Raw genomic sequence first — 17,454 nt, 5'->3', positions numbered from 1 at the left:
AGGCTGGAGAAGTGGGAGCCCTGGATGGAATAAACCTGGAAAACTGCAAGGTGCAGACACACAAGACATGCCATGACTGGGGCTCCATCCGGTGACATGCGTCCAAAGCAAAGTAACGGGGAGGGAAGGGTTCTCTTTCCCTTGACCTGAAGGTTCAGTATGTGGCTAGCCCACGGGCAAGCACAGAAGTCTTGAGCACTAGGGATAGAGGAGCTCCTGGGGAATGTAGGTGGGAAACAAGCATCAGCTCCTGGCATGCAGGGGAAATCAGAAACATGATGGAGGCATGGCAGCTCAGCTCTTTTATTGGGAAAGAAGATTCTGCTCTGAGTGCTGGGGGAGAGAAACAGTCCAGCCAGCCCAGCTTAGCACGGCTATCCAATAGTGGCTTCCTCTGCCTTTGGGCAGCATCAGCTGACCACCTCCATATCAGATGTCTCAGTGGACACTTCTGTGGGCACTGCCAACCACCTGGGGGGCACATAAGAGCCCATGCCTGCTGCCCGCTCTGCTTCTTCCTGACTGTAGGGTTCTACTGTCAGTAGCTTCAGCCTGTAGGAAAAAATAAAGGTCAGGGTTAAAAAAGGGTCAGGGCAAGACTGGGAAGAAATGGGGAAGGGGGAGATCAGAGAGGGGATCTAAGGGAAGAGCTTAGAGGCTAGAGAGAAAGAAGAAATGCTGTGGGGGAAGGCAAAGAGGGAAAGAGGTGAAGGGGTAAGGGAAAAAGGGAGTAAGATGGGGCTTTAGTAGCTGCAGGGAGTCACCTCCAGCCTCCCACCTCTTTTTGTGATCTTTGGACTTCAAATGACTCTTCAGGCTGGCAGTATCAATGAAGTATCTCCTGGAGGGGGGTAGGGGTGAGATGTGAGTAGAGGGTCCTTTTCCTCCCCTCCACCCCCCAGAGAAGGAAAACAGCTAGGAAATGAGGCATCCAGACAAATCACTGGCCTCAAAACTTGATCTTTCACCTCCTAGCTTCTTCCCCTTCCTGACCTAGGACTCAGTCCATCCCCTTCCCAGCCTCCATCCCCCCAAACCCCAACTTCCAAAGCCTCCATTTCAGGTCTCCAATCTCCACAAGTTCCCAGTTACCCAGCTCTATCTCCCAAAGTCTCCAACCTCCAGGTCCTTAATTACTATCTGCACCAAACCCCACAACACTTTTAGTCCCCAGGTCCCCAATTCCCCAAGCCTTCAGCCCCTAGGTCCCCACTTCCAAACCCTCCCAAAGCCTCCAGTCTCCTAAGTCTCCAATTCCCCTGCCCCCCCATAGGCCTCTGCCCCCTAGGTCCCCACTTTCCAGCTCATCATGAGCCTCCACCTCCCACCCCCACGTTCCAGTTCCTCATGAGCCTCTGCTCCTAGGTCCCCACTGCCCAGACCCCGCAGCCTGCACTCCCTGGGTCCCCCCATTCCCCTGCCCCACCCCCCATAGGCCTCTGCCCCCTTGGGTCCCATTTTCCAGACCCTCATGAGCCTCTGCTCCTAGGTCCCCACTGCCCAGACCCCCGAGCCTGCACTCCTTGGGTGCCCCCATTCCCCTGCCGCACCCCACCCCCACTCTTAAGCCCGGCCCCCGGAAGACCCGCCCCTCCCGGAACTCACGCGCAGGCCAGGCAGCGGTGGTGGCCGCCTCCGGGCAGGTCGGGGTCCGGCTCGGCGTCGGGCTGGGGCCGGCGGGCGGCGCTATCGGGCCGCAGGTCCCGGTGAATCTCGTCCAGGTCCGGCCTCCGCCGCTTGGCCTTCAGCTGGCGGGCCAGGGAGTGTGCTCGGTGCGCGCCGGTGCGCCGGGAGCGGGCCATGGCCTCAGCTAGGGGCTGAAGCTCGGGGCTAGGGGCCGCCGGGGCCCACGTGAGCTCGGCTTCCGGTCCGGGTCGTGATGTCACGGGGCGGGCCTCATGAGATGCTCGGCCCGAGCGCCCCCTGGCGGACAGGCGGGGGCGCCGCAGCGGGGCGGGGTCTCGTTAGCTGTCACCAGTCGAACTACCCGCACTACGCTACCGGGACAGAGGGTGTTCTCCAGCTGAATGGAGTGAAGCCCGTCTCTGCACCTGGCACGCACTCGGCACGCACCCGGCACGCACCCTCAGCGCCTCGTTCTGCCCGCTGGGGCCCAGCGGAACGAAGCTGAGCCTTCTTTCCACCGCGTGGAGCCATTTCTTGTGGACCGCCCCTCCCACAACCAAAGTGTTTTCTCTTTTCTCTTCTTGCTCCTCCAAACAAGCCTCACATCACCCGATCTGTCAAGCATGCATTTAGGGAGCTCCAGACACTGGGCTTGACTTGGTGGATACAGACAAAATAAGAGACAGTCCCTGCCTTCAACCGATGAATCAATCAGCATTTACGAGTCCCACTATGTGCCAGGCACTGTGCTTAGTGTTGGGGATACAAAGTTAAAAAAAGGAACAGGTCCCTTGCCTTCAATCAGTCAACATTTATGAAGCGCCTACTATGTGTGGGGGCAGCTAGGTGGTACAGTGGATAGAGTGCCGGGTCTAGAATCAAGAAGACTCATCTCCCTGAGTTCGAATTCGGCCTCAGACACTTCCTGACTGTGTGACCCTGGGCAAGTCACTTCACCCTGTATACCTCAGTTTCTTCATCTGTAAAATGAGCTGGAGAAGGAAATGGCAAACTGCTCTAGTATCTAGAAAACCCCAAATAGGGTTAGGAAGAGTCTGACATGACTGACCAACAACTACTGTGTGCCAGATGTTATGTTTAGTTCTGGAGATACAAAGCACAAAAAAAGAAACAGTCCCTGCCTTCAATCAGTCAACATTTATTAAGCACCTACTATGTGCCAATCAATTGTTTGTTAAGTAACACTATGCCGGGTGCTAAGCCCTGGGGATACAAAAAGAGGCAAAGGATAGTCCACCTCTCAAAGAGGTTATATTCTAGTGGGGGAGACTACGTAGAAACATATTTACAAAGCAAACTATATGCAGGATAAACAAGAGATTTTTTTGTTTTGGTGACGATGGGGTTAAGTGACTTGCCCAGGGTCACACAGCTAGTAAGTGTCTGAGGCTGAGTTTGATCTCAGGGCCTCCAGAGTCCCAGTGTGCCACTTAGCTGCCCCAACAGGTGATAATTAGCAGAAGGAAGGACCTAGAATTAAGAGGGGTTGGGGAAGGCTTCTTGTAGAAGGTGGAATTTAGGGAAGGAAGCCAGGGAGGTCTGTAGTGGGAGTGGAGGAGGGAGAGCATTCCAGGCATGAAGGACAGCCAGAGAGAATGCCTAGAGTTGAGAGATGGAAGGTGGAGTTCGTGGAACAGGCAGGAGGCCATTGTCCATGGATGGAGGAGCACGTGGTGGGCAGGAAAGTGTAAGAAGGCTGGGAAGGTAGGAGGGGCTGGGTCAGGGGTGGGGAAGCTTCGACCTCGAGGCCACATATGGCCCTTTAGGTCCTCAAGTGGGACCTTTGATTGAATCCAAACTTCACAGAACAAATCCCCTTAATAAAAGGATTTGTTCTGTAAAACTTGGGCTGGAGTCAAAAGGCCCAACCTGGCCACATGTGGCCCCAGGCAGCAGCTTCTCCACCCCTGGGCTGGGTCATGTAGGCCTTTGAATGCCAAAGAGAGCATTTGTATTTGATCTTGGAGGCTATTGGGATCCCCTGGAGTTTATTGAGTAGTGGGGTGACTCGATCAGACCTGTTCTTTAGGAAAATCACTCTAGTGGCTGAATGAAGGACTGACTTGAAGCAGGCATAGTTCAAGAAGCATAGTTCATTCCAAGGAAGCAACAGGAAAACGTAAAAATAGATATGATGAAGAGGCAGCAAAGACCAGACTGGCGGTTTTGTTAGCTAGGTGACCCATTGGACAGGGCCTGGACTGAGTGTTAGGAAAACCCAAGTCCAAATCTGCTCTCAGACCGTTACTGTGTGATCCTGGGCAAGATATTTAACCTCTGCCTCAGTTTCCTCATCTATGAAATGGGGATAAGAGTACCTACTATAGTTGAGTGGACCAAATGAGATAACAGTCGTAGAGTGCCTTGAAGTTCCATATACAATGCTAGCTATTATTATATAGAAGTCCTGACAAGCAAACTCCCTCGAAGATGCAGGTCAGCAAATACTCTGCAATGTATTGTCCTGGGGCGTTGAGAGGTTATGCGTTGGGCAGGTTCACGCAGCCAGAATACATCGAGTTGGGACTTGAATCTCCAAGGCTAGCCCTTTAACCACTACTGTCTGCTCAGATTCCAAGACCATACCAAGTGAATAAATACAGGTGATGAGGGGTCCTGTCTGCACCTGTTCCAGGGGGTCTATGTTCTGCCTGAAATCTGCTCCAGAAATGGGCCCAATTCAGTTCAATCCAATTCAATCCAACTAACACTGATTGAAGGCCTGCTATATAGAAGTGAGACACACAGAAACATTATGACATTCTGTATAGGGTACTGGACCTGTAAAGTCAGAGATGAATGAAGGAATGAATGAAGGAATGAATGAAAAATGCCTATTAAACGCTGTATGCTAAGCACTAGGGAAGCCCTGGGTTTCAATCCTGCTTCATGTACTTTCTAGCTGCATGATCTTGGGCAAGTCACCCTAACACTCAGAGCTTCCTCTCAGAATTGCCTGTGACTTATGAAATGCCTCTGTGGAGAGAAATCTCAACCCAGACCAAAACCCAATCCCTCACTCTGTTGCTCAGGTACAATGTAGCACATGAATTGTATTGAGTTTGTCCCCAAATACAATGAGCCACCTGGAGAGGGGGTGGGTTCCTTTTTCTCTGAGGTTTGCTTTTCTGGGAATTCCTTCCAGGCCTGGGTTAGACTAGATGACTGGTCACTGAGGTCCCTTTGGAATCTCCAATTCTCTGGTGCTATGAATTACACACACACACACACCCCATATATATATACACACTCACACACTCACACACACTGCTAGGTGCTGGGAAGGCACAAACTAAGCCAAGGTCTCTCAGATAGCTTAAGTTACTCAAGATGTGATCTAACTAGGGTGGAGGACAGCAGGATTGTCACCCTCTCCCCCATTAACTACAGCTGCAAATTGCAGTTAGTTGCTATTTTCCCCCCTGCCAAATTAGGCTTTCAGACTGTAACATCCTTAAAGGGAAGACCTGAATGGTTCCCCCCCCCCCAATTCTGAGGCCCTTTATTCAGGTTTATTGGATTGAATGGGAAATAGTCCAGGCAATGGTAAGCTTGAAGTCCATGAAGATCCCCGGGGGTTTTTCCCATGAACCCATGTTGTCCGACTTCTATCTTATGTTTGTGTAGGAGTTGTAGGCTAATGGAACAGACAGATGACACCCCTGAAATGCTCATGGCCAATGGGATATGGGGGAGGGTGACCTTGGTCTCAATCAGGCCAAAGGGGAGGAGAATTCTCATGGGAGAATCCCTCCCTGGAGCTCCGGGGGATGACTGTTTTCAGGGCTGAGGCCTGCCTGATGCATCAGTCCCAGTCTGGCAGGCAAGGGTTAGGGAGGAGAGAGTGGGTGGGGGGCAGGGGGAAGGAGCCTCACTCTAGCTCTAGTCCTATGTCCATGTCCCCAGGGCCTGGTTCTTTCTAGACTGGGAGAAACCAAAACTGGAATGAACAGCAGTCAGGGACTCAGCAATAATTCAGGGACTTGGTCTATTTGGAGCTGGTTGCCAGGAGACAGGGTCACAGGGCTGAGCGTCTCCCCACTCCAGGAAGGTGGAATCAGTTACGGGTCCAGACAATGCTCTGAAATATGAGACCAGGGCATTGGTGGCTCCGGGGGCTAAGGGGCCTGCCTGGGACCCCCATCACCAAATATCAGCCTGATCCTTAAGGTTAAGCAGGGGCAATAGACAGGACCCTACAGAGAACGCAAAAAGTGTGTCCGTGACATCAGGTTGGATTTTTTTAAAGGGGAGTTGTGTTTGTCCCGGGGAGTGCCTATTTTCAGTCTGGGGATGAATGAGATGGGAAGGATTGGGGAGAATTTCTCCTGAACCTTCCCTGGCTCATCTCAGGGGGGATGAGGAGGAGCCTCAAATCATCTTGGGCCCTGCAGCTTCCATGGATGAGCAGAAGGAAGGTGGGGGTCCCTACCCCCACCCCAGATTCCTCCAGATCAGATTCCTGCCCCCAGGGCACTGGGCCAGGCAGGGAAAGCTGTTTTATCTTTAATGAGGTCACCTGATCCCAGAGGGCAAGAGCCAGGCCCAGCCAAGTGGCTTATGAGATGGGCACTGGTACCCACTGAGCCATCACCTGCCCTGTGCCCTGGACAGTGCCCCTACAGCCATGAACCAGGCCTTTTGGAAGACCTACAAGTCAAAGGTGCTGCAGACCCTGGGCGGAGAATCTGGGGAAGAGCTCTCAGAAGAGGTGGGTGACCCGGGCGCCTAACAGGTAGCATAGTCTGGGCAGGGGGCAAAGGTGATGGGAAAGGAGTGGGAAGGAAAACTAGGGAAAAGAAGCTGCTGGTGCTATGGAAAGGGCAATGTGCTGGCACTTCAGGAACCTAGGCTGGATTCCTAGCTTGGCTACTCACTTGCTGTGTGAGCTTAAGCAAGTCAGGCTGTCTCTGGCTCAGTCAGAGTGAATAATAATAGCATTTATTAAGTGCCTACTATGTGCTAGCTATTGTGCTATGTCAAAAAATGAGAAGAACCATTCTACTAGACCAGAAGTTCTTAAAGCATGGCCCAGATTCTTGGGAGCCTCTGAGACCCCTTTAGGAGATCCACAAAGTCAGTTATTTTTATAATAATACAAAGATGTTTTCATTTCCAATATGATAAATATCGATATAATCCACATAAATAGCAATTCTTTGGGGGGGGTTGCGGTCCACAATACTTTTTAAGATGGCCAAAGGGGTTCTGAGATCAGAAAGTCTGAGAACTCCTGGGCTAGGGAATCTCTCTGGTCTTTCACATTGTTCTCTGGTCCATTTTAGCTTTGACATTCTTTGTTCTAAGGGCCCTCCCAGCTTTGACATTCTGTGTTCTAAGGGCCCTCCCAGCTCTGACATTCTGTGTTCTAAGGTCTCTTCCCAGCTCTGACATTCCATTTTCTAAGGTCTCTTTCCAGCTCTGATATTCCATGTTCTAAGTCCCCTTCCCACTCTGACATTCTATAACAGAAGGAATTGGAAAAAGGAGAGAAGGGAACTAGGGAGAGGAAACAGGAACAAAACAAGAGAATAGGGATGGGAAAGCAGGAAACAGGGAGAAAGGCAAAGATGGCAAGACTAAGAAAGGGGGAGGGAACAGGCAGGCAGGGTGGGAGGGACCTCTGGCTCCAGGGAGACAGGTGTCTTCCCAGGGGACGAGGGATGGGTGCCAGATAGGGGCCACATGTATCTTTAGAGACTCTGATCAAGCTCCGACCCAGACTGTTTGTCCTGACATCAGAGATGAGATGCTCCAGTCCTCCCATGGGTGTATTATCTCATCGATGCAGGCACTCCTTCCAGCAACCCATCTGTGCCTGCTCCTCCCCCGTGGCTTTTGTCAGTGGCCTCCCACAAATCTTGCCTTGTCAAGAGTGCTTCTGGGGAGGGATCCACCTGACATGTTTGACATTGCCTGGAGAGCACAGAGATCCTGGGAAAAATGGGATGCTACTCTGCAATGGGGGAGGAACAGCCATCTTCATGGGGAAGCTATCTGAGTTTGTCTGGGGCCTGGGCTGGGCAGGCATCTGTGTGGGCGGAGGGGAAGCTTGCCTGTGCACGCGCAGTTGGGTGCCGTGGAGGGAGCACTAAATTGGAAATCAGAAGACTTGGGTTCTAGTGTGCTCTCTGATACCAGTGGTGTGACCTCAGGTGAGCCTATAAAATGATACTGTTCCATCCAACGCCTCTTGGGCCTTTCTCCCACTTTGTATGAGGCCTAAAGACACATAGACCATAAGAACTGGAAAGGAATTTGGAGAATGTCTAGTTCAATCCCTCGTTTGCAGGTGACAAAGCTAAGGCCCGTAAAGGAGAAGTGACTTGTCCAAGGTCACACAGCAAGCTAGTGGCAGAGCTTGTTCCAATGAACCCTGGTGCTCTCATATGCACAGGATGTATGTCTGTTTATAGGTGTGGATGGCTGGGTATGTATAGACATACCCAGTCGGTTAGCCAACCAGCATTTATTAAGCATCTACCATGTGTCAGGCAGCTAGGTGGCGCCATAGTGCATAGAGAGCTGGGTTTGGAGTCAGGAAGACTCATGTTCCTGAATTCAAACCTAGCGTCAGACACTTACTAGCTGTGTGACCCTGGGCAAGTCACTTTACCCTGCTTGCCTCGGTTTCCTCATCTGTAAAATGAACCGCTGAAGGGAATGGCAATCCACTTCAGCATCTTTGCAAAAAAAAAAAATGCCAAATGGGGTCAGGAAGAGTCAGACATGCAACAAATTGTGTGTTAGGCACTATGCTAGGTGCTGGGGAAGGGAAGAAAGGCAAAAGACAGTCTCTGCTCTCAAGAAGCTCTCAGTCTAATGGAGGAGACAACACGCAGACAACTCTGTACAAACAAGATGCGTACAGAGCGTCTGTTGCAAAAGTCTTAAGTTTATTAAAGCTCAACATTGCACTAAGACATTTGGGATACCCTGCATATCATAAATCGGGGATAGTCTCAGGAAGGCTCTGAGAGAAATGTATTGTACATATGTGTATAATGTGGTGGGGTGGGGTATGTAGGAGATGGACACAAACGGATGGGTTAGAGGGGGATGGCTGTGTGAAGAGAAAGATTGTGTTGTATAGGAGGGGAGAAATGAGCTGGGAGCATGAGAAAGGAAGGTGTGATTGTGTGTGGGAGGGGGAGGCAAATGTGGATAGGAGGGCAGAGATGGGGATGCGGGGGGGGGGGGGGGACATGGAGGGGTGTGAGGAAGAAATGTGACTTTGGAGGCAGGATTGGGTGTTTGCGGGAGAGGTGGGGTGAGAGTGGAGATAGGGATGCATGGGAGGTCCCCTCTCACAGCTGGGCTTGGGGCTTGTGTCACAGACAGGGAGTCCAGTGCTAGCAGAGCAGGAAGATGTGCAGCTGACACAGGAGGCCAGCAATCCCATGTCCCAGCTGGCCAGGAAGGTGAGGCCGCCCAGCTCAGGGAACAGAGCCCATCCACGGGGAAGAAGGGAAGGAAAGAGGTTCCCTGATTTGGGGTGGGGTGGTCATCTGTGACGATACCCCTATTGTCGACAGAGCTCTTCCTCCCCCAGGTCCAGGGCGCTGGGGTGAAAGGCTGGAGGACAATGTCATCCTTGTTCAACAAAGAAGATGAGGACAAGTTGCTGCCTTCAGAACCCTGTGCTGACCAGTAGGAGGGGGTTGGGAAGTGGGTGGATGTCCAGGAGGCATGGCTCCTCCTGACCTCAGGCTGGGATGGGGAGAAGCAGAGAGGGTGCCTTTGGGACCTGCACCTCATTTTCTTCTCTCACCATCCTTTCCAATTACATCCTGTCTGAATCTGGGTTTGGGTCTGATGTACCGTGTGTCGCTACACTTGTGTTCATGTCTGTGAGGCCTGGCCTGAGTCTGGGGGCATGTTTGTTATCCTTCCTCCAAGGAGCAGGTTGATGACTGCTCCTGAGAAGGTCACTCCACTACTTAACCTTGCTGAGGGCTGGCCTGCCAAAGCCTGGCTGGGCAGCCTCTTCCCTCAGTCACCTGGAAAAGTGCCACCAAGCCCAGGGACAAGGGATAGATAAGATGATCTTTTAGTGACCTCCCTTCCTTCTCCCTGTTCCCAAGGATCTCTGGATTCTAAACCCTGCCCTTCTCATCTGCCTGAGCCCTTGACTTTCAGCCTTCTGCCCACCCTTTCCACTTCCATTCCACTGGATGCCCTGTCAACATCTCTCCATCGCTGGACACAGACCCACCTCAATCTCACAGACAGGCCCTCCTACCCCCCCCCCCCACACTCTTTCCTCCTCTACCTCCACAACTATCCTCATCTCAGCTCCCCCCTCAAACTGAATCTCCATCTCTCCCCTCAGAGATAGCCCTGTCTCCCTCTTCAGAGCCCACCCTACGTCTTCACACAACAAATGCTCTTCTCCTCTAACCCCTACCATGTACTCTTCTCCCCATAACCAACACATACATCTCCGTGGCCCCCCCGTACATATGGCACTACACCCACCGTCCCCTCACACACTCATCTCCCCTCCTCTCTCCTCAAAGTCCCCTTTCCCTTGACACTGCTCATCTCTCTCCTGTCTCATACGCACACCCATCACAACACCACAGGCTTTGAGTTGGAAGGGATCTCAGTGAACACCTAGTTCAACCCTACACAAAAGAATGAGACATTGGACTTGGAGTCAGCAAGGTCTGGATTCAAATCCTGCCTCAAGACATTTACTAGTCATGTGGCCCTGGGCAAGTCATTTAACATCCCTGGGCCTCAGTTTCTTCATCTACAAAATAAAGTCCCTTCCAGTTCCTAATTTATTATCCTTTGTTTCTCTTTTCCTCTACCTCTTGGCACATTTCCATCTGCCCTTTCTGTCTTTACCCACACAACCCTTCTCTTCCCTGCAGTCCCCTGGCAGCACCGCCCCCCACGGAGGATGCCCCCAAGGGGCCAGGCTTCTGGGATGCCTTCGCCAGCAGATGGCAGCAGCAGCAGCAGCATCACCACCACCAGCCGCCGCAGGAGGCCGAGGCAGCCACGGAGGCCATGCTCCGGGGTGAAGGGGCAGCCGAGCCAGAGAGGGAGGACGGAGCTGATGACCGCACCGAGCCTGACCCAGCTGCTGGCTTCAAGTGGGGCTTCCTAACCAACAAACTGGCTGAGATGCGCAGCAAAGCCATCCCCAAAGGAGATTAGCTGTTCCCAACACCTGTGCCCCCCCCCCCCTCCCACCCACCCCCTAAAGGCCCTCTAGGACCAAAAGATCCTGCTGACTCGATGCTTCTTAGCCGCAATACAAGGGGATGGGTGAGAGGCCGGGGCAGGGGGAGCGTGGATGCCCATATCACCCCGCCCGCCCCCCAGGCAGATTGTTTCTCCTTCCTTGGCCTTAAACCTCCCCAAACACCTGTAACAAAAGGGCAGATGGAGAGGGAAGGCCCATCCACTTCCCAGATGGGCCCAGAGTGCAATAAGAAAGACTGAGGTTAGACTTCAGGAAGAAATTCCTTTGGCATTCAAAAAGAAGATATAGGAAAGATGTCCAGCTCTCCCCTTCTCCTTCACTGTGGCCCCAAGCCCCTTCCCCTAACCCCCCCACCCCCCACCCCAGGCTGGAAAGGCAGTCACCCTCTCTTTCATTATGTAGTAAGATAATATATGTGCAGCACTTTGAAACCTTCATTCAATATACAATTGTTATCTATTATCATCATTATTATTATCATCATTATTCCCCCAGATCCTTTCCTGAGTCTATCAGAAATGAATCCTGGGATTCTCAGCATCTACTTCCTCACCCCACATCCTCTGTGCCCTCTCCCCCAACACAGAACCAGACTTAAATTAAGTCTACTTTATTCAGTATGTCTCCCGGACACAGCCCTGATACCCCATCCCAACCCCCCACTCCCCAGACCAAGCCTCCACAGGGGCCATGGAGTTACCCTCACTCTCCCCAATTACTCCAACCTGGGTCCTGCCCCCTCAGCCAGAGCATCAGGCCTGGGCATCAATACTATCCCCCAGACAGTGCCCCCTTCTATAACTCTCAGGGCCTTTGCTGGCCCAGTGGGCAGGGAAGAGCCCAGCTCCTATGCCCTCTCATCCCCTCCTTTCCCACACAATCACACTTCTGACTCTAGGGGGGGTGCCTGAGCCCGCTGGCACCCATAGAGCCACTTGATGACCCTGGCATTTCGTTCTATCACAGATACAGGGGGGTGCCCATCTCTAGACGTGCCAACCTCAGAGTCTCCACCGCCACCATCACCCCCACTCGAATCCCACTCACTGCCACCCTCAGAGCTGGGCCTGCCCGGTGGAGGGCTGGCATCTGTCTCCCAGGTCTTAGGTGAGAACCTCTCAGCACCCAGAACCTCCACCAATGCCCGCTCGAGCCCACAGTAATTGAAGAAACGTTCTTTCTCAGACAGGGGCAGGGAGCATGTGGGACAGAGGGCTCGCTTGCCCAACTCAGGAGATGTGGGCTGAGGGGCTCCTGGACTTTTCCCAGCTGTGGCCCATCCTGCTCGGGGAACTGGGGCCACACGCTCCACTGGGCTGGGCGTTCCAGGAGAATCCTGGGGGCCTCCCTGGAAGAGTCGTCGCACCAGGCTCTGCCCCTTGGCATTTTCCTTGTTTACTGCCTTGCAGTCCCGCTTCTGCCGATAGATGATAAGGGAGTCGGGCCTCAGAAGCCGCTTGCCGCTACCTCTTCGGGCTGGCCCAAGAGGCCTCGGTGAGGGTGGGGACTCCAGCTCATTGCAGGAGTGAGGAGTCAGGGGGCCCGCTCCCCCTCGAAGGGCTGGCTCCTGACGCCGGGCGATCACCTGCTGGGTCTTGACATACTTGGCCTTGTCCGCCTCTAGCCTCTCTACAGCGCTGGGAGTCCGGGTAGGGGATGGGGTGGCCAGTGAAGTGGAATGCATCTCAGCAGGGCAGAGGGGAGCAATGCCCCATGGGCCACCAGAGACTAGCAGTGGCCCTAGTTATGGACTGTGGGAAGGAGAAAAGATACTATCAAAAAGTGGCAGGTAGACCTGCCTAAAATTCTAGGCTCTTCAAGAGAGCATTCATGGGGAGTCAGAAAAGCCCTCAGAGGCCACCTAGTACAAGTGCCTCAGTTAACTGAAGCCAAGTGACTCTGTGCCCAAGGTCACTGACTTCGTCAGTGGCAGAACCAAGGTTAGAACCTGGTTTTTTTCCAAGTTTGTCCGTGGCTCTTCCAACCATGCTGTACTGCCCCCTTTAAAGACAGGGAGCTGGAGCCAGGCTGAAGTGGCCAGGGTGCTTAGGCATTGAGCCTGGGCCAGATGACTAGGGACCCAGACCCCCAACTCTCCCCAGACACCCCACACTGAGCAGGGTCCTTCCAGATCATCAGGCCACATTCCTGAGCTGGGCTCAGTGAAAATCAAAAAAGAGAGATGGCTCCCATCCTCCAAGGCCTGACCCAGCCCAAATCCCCAAAGTGGCTTCAACCGGAAAAAATACCTCTTCCCAGCCCCAGAGCTCCAGAGGCCAAGACAAAGCTGTACACTCCAGGCTCCCAAGCTCAGTCACTCTCCCAGCAGGGCCCCTCCTGCCTCCTGCCTCCTGCCTCCAGCCAGCTGAGGTCAGGATGTAACCACAGGGCGGGAGCCTCTAGTAATCATAGCTGGCCAGGGCCTGCCCAGGCCCTTCCTGGACATTTGAAGGAGGGGAAGGGAACAGTTCACTAGGGTCAACTCATACAGTCCTCTGCCTCCAGACAGATTCCTCATTCTTCCTCACTCCAGCCAGGGGCCAATGGTTTTCCTGTTTAGACATCATATCTCATATCTCTTTCCTGTTGGAAAGTCCTCTTCTCCTTTTTTAGCCTCATTTTCCTCATCTTCACCAACCTGACCAGTTCTAAATCCTATAATCCCCAAACCCACCCTTTGCCCCCCACCTCTAATATTCATCCCTACTGCTCTAACTCATTTTCCTCTTTCTGGGTCCATTGTGCCATCAGCCCCTTGGTGATGCTATACATCAATTGGGAACCCCTTGGTCATCTTCCCACCCCAAAGCTATGCATTCTGGGCATGCTGCCTCTCTGGGAATCATAGAGCCCCTGTGACCCCCTAACCTGACCTCCCAGCCACCCCACTCCCAATTGGGTTTCTGCAGAGGGAGGTCAGCTGGGCAGAGGGGCTGTAAATCAATTCCTGACAGGTCCAGAAGCAGCCCCCAGGGCTCCTGAGTAGGACAGTGACCTGCCCACCCACATGGCTCAAATCCTCACATCCTGTCCCTTTACCACCAGCTTTGGGGAGGAGGGGGGGGGAACAGATGAGACTTGGAGAGCTGTGTGGGGCATAGGGAAAGGGCAGCAAGGGACGTGTTGGCCTATGATGACCCAGCCAGACAGGAAGAGAAACAGGGCCCAAACAAGACAAATAGGCAGAGTGTCTCCCCTCCGAAAGCACCCTGTCCAGCCTCCCCAGTTTTCCCTCTTCAAAGCTCCCAGACCCTGACCCCAAGAGGAGAGCTGCCGGGGAAGGGGAGGGGGGAGGGGAAGGGAAGAGGACTCACACACAAATACAGAGGAGACAAAGAAACACAGATTAGTAAGGTGGGGGCACAGAGAGTCAAGTGGTTGGGGGGGCAACGAACTGAAGTTGGGTAGGAAGTTAAGCGCTCCCAGTTCAGCTGTCTCTAACTCCCCCACTATCAGAAAGGGTGCACTTCAAACCCAGAGGGATCCGGGGTCGGGGTGATGGTGGGGGTGGGGGCTGCAGGACACAGTTCAGCACCAGCATAGAATCCAGCAAATCCAACCCCAAGACTGACCTTGAAGGGGCCCTAAAGGGGCTAGTGGGTCTGGAACCCAGGGTACTTGGCGAGGGCAGACCTGTAGCTACCCCTTCCCCTTCCAAGCCCTCTCCAGGGAGCCTCTAGGCTTTAATGATTGAGCTATAAAAAGCCCCAAACTACTGGCTCTTCCTAATCATAGGACCCAAAATACTTAACTGCCCACTCCCTCTCCTCCCAGCCAGTCCATTCTGCTCCATTCAGAGCCAACTGCAGACGCATCAGAACGGGGGTTATCTAAGGGTCTCATGTTCCCCATTACCCTGGTTCTTTCCAGTATCCGGACCTCAGAATTCTCACTGCTGAGGCAGCAGCTCTGCCTCCCCCAACCCCAAGCCAATGTCCAGTAGCCCTCCTGCCCCAAGGGGATGGTGGGAAGGGTATGAGACTCACCTCTCTGAAGGAGATTAGGAGTGGTGCAAGGGGACACCAGACAGATGCAGGCAGACTGGAAGGGCAGAATGAACTGAGGCAGAAAGTAGCCCATCCCCTACTCCCCTCCCAGCAGGAAAGGTTTGGTCTTCAGAGTCCCTGGATTAACCCCTCCTTCTCCCCTAGCCCAGCCTCCATTAACCCCCTCCTTTCCCTCCAAGAGGATGGCCGGTGGGCCTCTGCTGTTTCCCTCTCCTGTTTAGGACCAGATCATGAGCTCAGAGCTAGAAGGAACCTTAGGGTAGTGTAGTAAAAATCCTAATTTAATTATTCACAACTCAGCAAAGTAGCAGGACATAAAATAAACCCATGTAAATCATCAGTATTTCTATATATTACCAACAAAGGCTAGCAAGAAAAGATAAAAAGAGAAATTTCATTTAAAATAACTGCAAGTGATAGAAAATACTTGGGGATTTACCTGCCAAAACAAAGCAGGAAATATATGAATACAATTACAGAATACTTTTCATACAAATAAAGTCAGATCTAAGTAATTGGAAAAATATTAATTGCTCATGGGTAGGCTAAGCCAGTACAATAAAAATGACAATTCTACTTAAGTTAATTTACTTATTCAGTGCCATAGCAATCAAATTGCCAAAAAATCAGGGCAGCTAGGTGGCGCAGTAGATAGAGCACTGGCCCTGGATTCAGAAGGACCTGAGTTCAAATCCAACCTCAGACACATAACATTTACTAGCTGTGTGACCCTGGGCAAGTCACTTAACCCCATTGCCTAGCCAAAAAATCATTTTATAGAGCTAGAAAAAATAACAACAACATCCATCTAGAAGAATAAAAGGTTAATATCAAGGGGATCAATGGAGAAAAAAATGTGAAATAAAGTAGCTTAACAGTAGCAGATTTCAGACCATATTAGAAAGCAGTAATCATCAAAACAATCTGGTACTGGCTAAGATATAGAGTGGTGGAACAGTGGAATAGATTAGCTGCATAATGCATAGTAGTAAATGACCAGAGTAACCTAATGTTTGACAAACCCAAAGATCCAAGTTGTCAGGACAAGAAATCACTATTTGACAAAAATTGCTGGGAAAATTGGAAAGTAGTTTGACAGAAACTAGGTATAGACCAACATCTCACAATACCATATACCAAGATAAGGTCAAAGTGGGTACATGATTTAGACGTAAAGGGTAATAGCATAAGCAAATAAGAGTAGTGTTGAATAGTTTACCTGTCAGATTTACGGATAAAGGAAGAACTTCTGACCAACGAGAGAGAGAGCATTACAGGATATAAAATGGATAATTTTGATTGCATAAAATTAGAAAGCTTTTGCACAAACAAAACCAATACAGCAAAGATTAGAAGGAAAGTAGGGAACTGGGGAAAAAATTTACAGCAAATTTCTCTGACAAAGGCCTCATTTCTCAAATATGTAGAGAATTGAGTCAAATTTATGAGAATGTAAGTCATTCCCCAATTGATAAATGGTCAAAGGATATGAACAAGCAGTTTCCAGAAGAAGAAATCATAGTTTATCAATAGTCACATGAAAAAGTGCTCTAAATCACTACTGCTTAGAGATACTCAAATTAAAACAACTCTGAGGTACCACCTCATACCTATAAGATCTGCTAATGTGACAGAAAAGGAAAATGACAAACGTTGGAAGGGATGTGGAAAAATTGGGACACTATAATGCACTGTTGGCAAAATTGTGAACTGATCCAACCATTGTGAAGAGCAATTTGGAACTATGCCTAAAGGTTTATAAAACTGTGCATACCCTTTGACCCAGCAATAGCACTTCTAGGACTGTATCCCAAAGAGATCATAAAAGTGGGAAAAGGACCCACATGTAAAAAAATATTTATAGCAGCTCTTTTTGTGGTGGCAAAGAATTGGAAATTGAAGGGATGCCCATAAATTGGGGAATGGCTGAACAAATTGTATGTGATTGTGATGGAATACTATTGTGCTGTAAGAAACAGTGAGCAGGGTGCTGTCAGAAAAACCTAGAAAGACTTACATGAACTGATGCAAAGTGAAATGTACTGTATACAAGGTAACAGCAATACTGTAAAATTATCAGCTGTGAAAGACTTATATTCTCAGCAATACAATGATCCAAGAAAATTCTGAAGGACTTATGATGAATGCTATCCACTGCCAGAAAAAGAACTGATGGAGTCTGAATGTAGATTGAAGCATATTTTTTTTTACTTTATTATTCTCAGGTTTTTTGCAACATGGCTAATTTGGAAATGTTTGCATAATTGTAGATATATAATCTATGTCAAATTGCTTGCCTTCTTAAAGGGGGGGAGGTGAGAGAATGAAAGAATTTGGAACCCAAAATTTTAAAAAACAAATGTTAAAATTTTTTGTTTACATGTAATTGAGGAAAAAATGTTTTAAAAAATCCTCATTTACATTTGAAGAAACTGAGAGTTAGAGAACTTCAATGACTCACCAAGTACACAGGTGATAAGTGGAAGGTATTTGAATTCAAGATCATAGGATTTAGAGCTAGAAGGGAGACCTTAAAGGCCATCTAGTAATTTTACAGATGAAGAAACTGAGGCCCAGAAAAAA

At 50.7% G+C, this 17,454-nt stretch overlaps 3 protein-coding genes across 4 annotated transcripts; 1 reads left to right on the top strand and 2 right to left on the bottom strand.

The window, feature by feature from the left end:
* Window positions 1-281: 281 nt before the first annotated feature.
* On the bottom strand, window positions 282-1,838 carry ZNF593 (zinc finger protein 593). Its single transcript, XM_027864869.1, has 3 exons — window positions 1,606-1,838; window positions 779-841; window positions 282-552 (listed from the first exon to the last, which is right to left on the bottom strand). The coding sequence occupies exons 1-3, from the start codon at window positions 1,800-1,802 to the stop codon at window positions 411-413; spliced, it is 402 nt and encodes a 133-aa protein (XP_027720670.1). The 5' UTR covers window positions 1,803-1,838; the 3' UTR covers window positions 282-410.
* Window positions 1,839-6,089: 4,251 nt separating this feature from the next.
* CUNH1orf232 (chromosome unknown C1orf232 homolog) lies at window positions 6,090-10,815 on the top strand. Its single transcript, XM_027864868.1, has 4 exons — window positions 6,090-6,358; window positions 8,985-9,068; window positions 9,200-9,297; window positions 10,527-10,815. The coding sequence occupies exons 1-4, from the start codon at window positions 6,275-6,277 to the stop codon at window positions 10,813-10,815; spliced, it is 555 nt and encodes a 184-aa protein (XP_027720669.1). The 5' UTR covers window positions 6,090-6,274.
* A 685-nt stretch (window positions 10,816-11,500) lies between these two features.
* FAM110D (family with sequence similarity 110 member D) lies at window positions 11,501-14,963 on the bottom strand. Of its 2 annotated transcripts, none has more exons than XM_027864867.1 (2): window positions 13,114-13,322; window positions 11,501-12,615 (listed from the first exon to the last, which is right to left on the bottom strand). In XM_027864867.1, exon 2 carries the CDS (start codon window positions 12,546-12,548, stop codon window positions 11,745-11,747), a length of 804 nt encoding a protein of 267 aa, XP_027720668.1. In that variant the 5' UTR covers window positions 12,549-12,615; window positions 13,114-13,322; the 3' UTR covers window positions 11,501-11,744. The 2 variants fall into 2 exon arrangements, with proteins under 2 accessions (XP_027720668.1, XP_027720667.1); XM_027864866.1 differs by lacking the exon at window positions 13,114-13,322 and adding an exon at window positions 14,851-14,963 and having other exon boundaries at window positions 11,502-12,615.
* Between the last annotated feature and the right edge of the window lie 2,491 nt (window positions 14,964-17,454).

This window comes from Vombatus ursinus, unplaced genomic scaffold (assembly GCF_900497805.2).
Source record: "Vombatus ursinus unplaced genomic scaffold, bare-nosed wombat genome assembly UNPS02014777.1, whole genome shotgun sequence".
Classification (NCBI taxonomy): Eukaryota; Metazoa; Chordata; class Mammalia; order Diprotodontia; family Vombatidae; genus Vombatus; species Vombatus ursinus.
This window is presented reverse-complemented; position numbering and strand designations above follow the sequence as displayed.

Excerpts from the sequence above, each read along its gene's own strand:
- ZNF593 (XM_027864869.1), bottom strand. The coding sequence starts at position 1,802 with ATGGCCCGCTCCCGGCGCACCGGCGCGCACCGAGCACACTCCCTGGCC. Across the intron at positions 842-1,605 it reads CACCGCTGCCTGGCCTGCGC|GAGATACTTCATTGATACTG; the intron begins GTGAGTTCCGGG and ends ACCCCCCTCCAG. Across the intron at positions 553-778 it reads TCCAAAGATCACAAAAAGAG|GCTGAAGCTACTGACAGTAG; the intron begins GTGGGAGGCTGG and ends TTTTTCCTACAG.
- CUNH1orf232 (XM_027864868.1), top strand. The coding sequence starts at position 6,275 with ATGAACCAGGCCTTTTGGAAGACCTACAAGTCAAAGGTGCTGCAGACC. Across the intron at positions 6,359-8,984 it reads GGGAAGAGCTCTCAGAAGAG|ACAGGGAGTCCAGTGCTAGC; the intron begins GTGGGTGACCCG and ends CTTGTGTCACAG. Across the intron at positions 9,069-9,199 it reads TGTCCCAGCTGGCCAGGAAG|GTCCAGGGCGCTGGGGTGAA; the intron begins GTGAGGCCGCCC and ends TTCCTCCCCCAG.
- FAM110D (XM_027864866.1), bottom strand. The coding sequence starts at position 12,548 with ATGCATTCCACTTCACTGGCCACCCCATCCCCTACCCGGACTCCCAGC.